Source organism: Gastrolobium bilobum, unplaced genomic scaffold (assembly GCF_033153095.1).
Source record: "Gastrolobium bilobum isolate Gb01-03AN ecotype WA unplaced genomic scaffold, APGP_CSIRO_Gbil_v1 utg20321, whole genome shotgun sequence".
Classification (NCBI taxonomy): domain Eukaryota; kingdom Viridiplantae; phylum Streptophyta; class Magnoliopsida; order Fabales; family Fabaceae; genus Gastrolobium; species Gastrolobium bilobum.
In genome coordinates this window covers 114,795-120,621 of record NW_026900156.1, presented here as the reverse complement: position 1 = coordinate 120,621, position 5,827 = coordinate 114,795, and the positions used below count along the sequence as shown (strand labels likewise).

Below are 5,827 nucleotides of genomic sequence, written 5' to 3'. Positions count from 1 at the left end.
GAGGCCAGAGTTGAGTTGATTTATGCATGTTGTTTATTGATATGATTGGATCACATTATGCCTTGTTATTTGATAGCTTTTGTATTTGAGATAGTGGTGACTATGTTGAGTTATTTGGTGAGCATTGGGGTTGTCTATGCCACATTAGTATCAGTTATGTTTGTTTCAGACTTGAGCGGTATAATTGTATCAGGATATTGTCCGGTCTACGTGTTGTTGTTCCGTGACTAGATACATACATATATATATATATATATATATATATATATATATATATATATATATATATTGATAAGGTTATTCAGTGTAGTTTTGTTGCAATTTACATATAGTCTATATTTTGAAAAAGAATAAGTAAATCCACTTGGTTAATAATGAATGATTCCATAATTGAAAAGAAAAAGTTAGTTTTTGCATTTATTTAGTTGCGCTATTACCATATGCATGTTTAATACACCGGGTGCACACGAGGTGTTACAATTTATCAACTTAACAACCTTATAAACCGTGTTAAATCACACTACACCATCACTTAAACAACCTTGTTTAATTACTAATTCAACCTTGGCCACTCACACCCTATATGACCGAATGGTACATATACCATTCTTACTTTATTTATTCAATTTTCTTTTAATGTAAATCACTTTAAACCTTGATTAACCATACACTATTCATTTCTTGATCACATTAACATAATTACTTTTTTATCCTTTCTTATTTTAAGGAATATGCCCAAATGGCCATTACTTAATTTCCACGAAGTTTCCTTTTGATTTCTTAATGAATCAATCATCTTTAAATAACTTACAATCCTAGATTCACTAAGGTATTTTATCAAACACATGGTTTGCTTAATTAAACCTTCACTTAACCGAATTATATGTGATGAAAATACAAAGCTCTTTAACTTATTTTAAACTTTTCCAAGTATAATTTTACTTAGATTTAACAACCAACCCCAAAACCAATTAAAATCAGTCTCGTACTTATCAACCAATCTTTAGAGGGTTGGTTACGTGATATGCTATTGGAGCATGTAAAGAATATGTGATCTACATCGGTCCATAAGTATATGGGTGCTTTAAACCTAGGAAAAAAATGTTTATGTTAGATAATATAATATTCTCACTGAATCTTTTTTAAGTTTCAGGTAACTTTTGCAAAATTATATTTTTATCCCAAATTTTTCACTATTTGCATTTTTACACTGAAAAGTGACTTAAATCTCATAATTAAATTTCTTATCTAATTAGTCTCTCTTAATTATGGAAAATTCCAAATTACTCATTATACTGGTTTAGGTTTACTAAGTATTTTTAATTTTTTGTTTTATATTTGTTTTGTGATTACCCAAATAGAACTTAAATTAGTTGAAGAATTTCAATTTCCTCGTTACGTATGTTGCTATCCAACAGATAATTTATGCCGCTAAAGCCATGACAATTCAGTAATATTGCTATTAGTCAATTAATTATGGAGAATGAGCATTACCGTTTGCTTGCTAGTGAACTAACACGAGCAAGTGCAAGAATGTAGCTGGAAAAAAAAATTGCAGCAAGAGGGGACAAAATATGATTCTTTTATTAAACACACAATAATATTTATTCCACGAAATTAAGTACAAAATAATAGCTGTGGACTATAAAATATAAGTTAACCCGGCCACTTGCATTTTATTTATTATTTATAGTAACTATTTGGAGAAGCTAAAATCAAACAAACACCCCCATAGGAATGAAATAACGATTCATGTTTTCAAACTAGTAGTTGTTGTTGTACCAAGGTTGCTTCTGAAGATGACCAATTAAGCTCTTGTCCATCTGGAAAGCTTTGGCAAGAATTTCGGGAGAAATAGGTGGAGTAGAATTAAACAAAGCATTTGCAATTGTGATAAGACCTGGATTTTGACTACCTAGACCAGAAATGGAAAAAGCATTAACGTTTCCCACATTAAGTTGAAAATGAATGAGACCTTTTGGGAACACAAACACATCACCCATATTCAGCACTTTGGTGAACAAACGATTCTTGTCTAGGTCTGAACTGACAAATCCAACCATGAGAGTGCCTTCAATTACTATAAGGATCTCTGTGGCACGGGGGTGAGTGTGTGGAGGAATTAAACCATAAGGTGCAAAATCAATACGAGCCAAGGATATACCAAGTGTGTTTAGTCCTAATAGTTGAGTATCAAAAACGGGAGTGACTTGTGCGCCGAGTGGGTTAGAGGCATTTGCGGGATTCACATGTATAAAGAAATCTTCAGCAGTGACAAGTTTTGGATCTTTGCAGAACTTTCCATTCACAAATACTGCAAATTAATAAGACAAAGATTTTATATTAAAAAAAAGTAAGTTATATATAATTATTCATGACATGACCTAAATGTATAATAAACTTAGAATTTGAGTTATAAGACTACTGAGGAATGTGTATATATACATACCACCATCGATGGGGTTATTGATACCCACACAGAAATCTTGGAGAGGGCTGGGGTCAGAGGCAGTGGCAACAGAGGATGCCAAAGCCAAGATAGCAACCAAGTACACAGTGTTCATTTTGTCTCTCACTATTACTCTTAAATGATTCTGCTTTAGTAATTGCTTGTGAGAATTGATTGAATTATGTTGCATGTGAAGCTTGATATTTATAGGGAGGGACCGTTGAAATGTTCTGCAGTTTATCTTTACCGTAATTAATTCTCTATTCGATGAAGAACCATTCTTTACCAACTACTCGCGTCCTTAATCACTAATATATATGCACAAGGCAAAGGAAAGAGACCGTTTCATATTGATCCTGTCAATAATTATTTAAAGACTGATAGCATTATGATATTATAACGACGTTTACTTCTGATAAGAGATATAATAAAACTTTTTTTGCCCCTCCTCCTGTGTGAGGTCTTTAGAGGGTTGGTTACGTGATGTGCTATTGGAGCATATGAATATGTGATCTAGAGTTCGATTTTCGTCGGTCCATAAGAACGAGGGTGCTTCAAACTTAGAAAAAAAAAATTCTATATGTTAGATAAATATAATATAAAGCCATGGAAGGTGCATCACTTATATGTTTAAGCTATTGGGTGAAATAGCTGTTTATCATGGTATCAAAGTCAAGATGATCACAGAATTACAAGTTTGATCCTTATCACCCCTCATTTAGCACAAGGTAGAATAAAAAGGATGGATGTGTGCAATATTCATGATTTAAGTCCAAAAGACACTTGCATGAGTGAGTGTTAGAGTAATATAATATAAAAACCAATAATGGGTTATCACTTAACCGGATAATACATGGCATGACATGACTAAGTGGTCATGAGTCGATCCTCACTGCCCTCGTTCTATTTACAAAAATAATTAAATTTTACGAAGAATTTTAATATAAATAGGTAAGACACAAATTATTTATTGTCTCCTCCCAGTAACTTAGTTTTTTGGACAGTTGGTTAGATCATAAATATTAGAGACATATGATATAAAAACAAGAATATATTAAGGAAATATAATATAAAATCATTATATTAGGAAATTATATTTCCTAATATATTTGAGGGCTACATATTGCATTAATAATTATATTATGCCATTTAATATATATTGGGTAAATTAAAGTGATCAAATAAAGATGCCCAAAAAGTAAGTAAGTGTGGGACAAATGGGTAAATACCAGTGTTAGACCAACAAGGTATAATGGGAGCTTATACTGGCCCAACAGTAAAGAAAACATTATAAAAGGTTATGGTCCCCAATATGTCAAAAAACAACCCTAGGTTCTCTTTCCCATCAAGAGAGAGACAACACACTAAAAGAATAAGGGTTAGGGCTACTTGACTGAGGAAGATCACATACGCCATAAAGAGAAGATCATACTAAAGAATAAGGATTAAGGTTATTCGATAAAGGAAGATCGCATACCCCAAAGGATATTCCTTTATGATTTGGTATGATGGATCTTGGTTTGTTGGAGATGGTTATCACCATAAGGTTAAGAGGAAGTATTATTTCAATAATTGGTATTAGAGCTATCGTCATATTGAATTATGAGGGAATTAGGTTTGGTGATTTTTATATATGATGAATCATAAAAAAATTTGCTTTATTATCTTTTGGCATAAAGTTTATTATTTTTTGAACACGGGTTCCATCTCATGTATTTTGTATTAGCTATATAGTGTTATTTTTGTTCCCTAACGGTAATTTTTGGTTTTGGAACAAAAGTTACAATATTTTAAAAATCTAGGATTCGCAGTTTAATAAGGGTTTATTATTTAAACTTTTGAATCTGCATAAAGATGTAATGTTTGAAATATTTTGGCTTTATAATTGATGAGAGTTTGTTGTTTGAATTGGGATTTGAATGAACAATGAATTCTCTTAGAAAATTTTGGACTTATGGTTTGAAAGAAATTGAATGTTTAAGGTCTTCGATTTTCGGATTTTCTTAGATTTGATATTCTTTGTTAAAAAGCCAATTATAATTTTTTTTTTTTTTGGTATTGTGCATCCTTTTCAAGCTTTCATTTGAAAAGGCTTACCTATGCGTTGATTGGGCATTAATTTTAAGCCTTATAATGAAAAGGTATTTATTGTTATTGATATAATGATACAGTATGTATGTATATACATTGAAAATTGATAAAGAATAATTCTTTATTGTTGTTATTTTTTTCTAATGTGTTTATTATCCCTAAAGGTTTCTATTTGAAATTGAATATTATAGATTTGTTAGCTGCTAAAGTGGCCAAATTTATAAAGGTTAATTTGATTTCGAATAGATTGATCATATAAATATATATTATTTATGCGAATAATTATCGACCCAAAGGAAGGTAGTGGTTTGGCCAAATAATATATGTTGAATAATCATGTGTGTGTTTGTTGCTTATACAGATAAAAATTGGCCCTAAGGAAGGTTATTATGTGACAATCATTAAGTCTTCACCATATGAGTCATAGTTGGCGCAAAGGAAGGCTATGATTTGACAATTCCATGTTTGATTACTGCATTGAGTGTACCACTTACAAGTTGATATTATTATCCAAGACTGAATGTTAATGTTGTGCTAGGTATCTTGTAAATAAACTTATTTGACTTCAGATTATTTGTCAATATCATGTATGTAATATGATTATGATGGTGTTCAAATATATACATGATATGACTATTATGAGTATGTTATCTTATTTTGCTCTCTCTATACAGTTTTTGCCACTTCTGCTAACTTTGTTGCTCAAGTGAATATGATTTCAATGCTTAATGGGGCGAGTCTCAAGTTGTGGAAAGAGCATGTGGAAATTGTTCTAAGTTGTATCTGGATATTGCGGAAGCTTTGCCCGTGCAAAAGAAACAAAAGAAGCAGAATCAGGAATTCACTTGCTTCTTTTGTAGGAAATATGGACACGTGAAGAAAGAGTGTTCCAAATATTTGGCATGGTCCGTAAAGAAGGGTATAACTCTCACTTATGTTTGTTCTGAAATTAATTTAGCTTTTGTGCCTGTTGATACTGGGTGGGTAGATTTTGCTGCTATTACTCACATAAGTATGACTATGCAGGGTTGCCTGTGGAGCAGACCGCCAAGTGATGTTGAGAGATACATCTTTGTGTGCGATGGCAATAAGGTTGCATTTCAAGCTATAGAGAATTTTAGATTATTGTTAAAGACTGGTGTTTATTTGGAATTGATTGAGACATTTGTTGTATCGTCATTTAGACTGAACTTAATTTCTATTTCAAGTTTGGACAAATCTGGTTATTCTTGTTTATTTGGAAATACTAAAGTTTGTCTTTCTCTTAATTCAAATATTATTCGTACT

At 31.6% G+C, this 5,827-nt stretch overlaps 1 protein-coding gene across 1 annotated transcript; it reads right to left on the bottom strand.

Moving 5' to 3' along the window:
• Positions 1-1,763: 1,763 nt before the first annotated feature.
• LOC133295552 (germin-like protein subfamily 1 member 8) lies at positions 1,764-2,564 on the bottom strand. The gene is made up of 2 exons (XM_061494393.1): positions 2,450-2,564; positions 1,764-2,314 (listed from the first exon to the last, which is right to left on the bottom strand). Exons 1-2 carry the CDS (start codon positions 2,562-2,564, stop codon positions 1,764-1,766), a joined length of 666 nt encoding a protein of 221 aa, XP_061350377.1.
• Between the last annotated feature and the right edge of the window lie 3,263 nt (positions 2,565-5,827).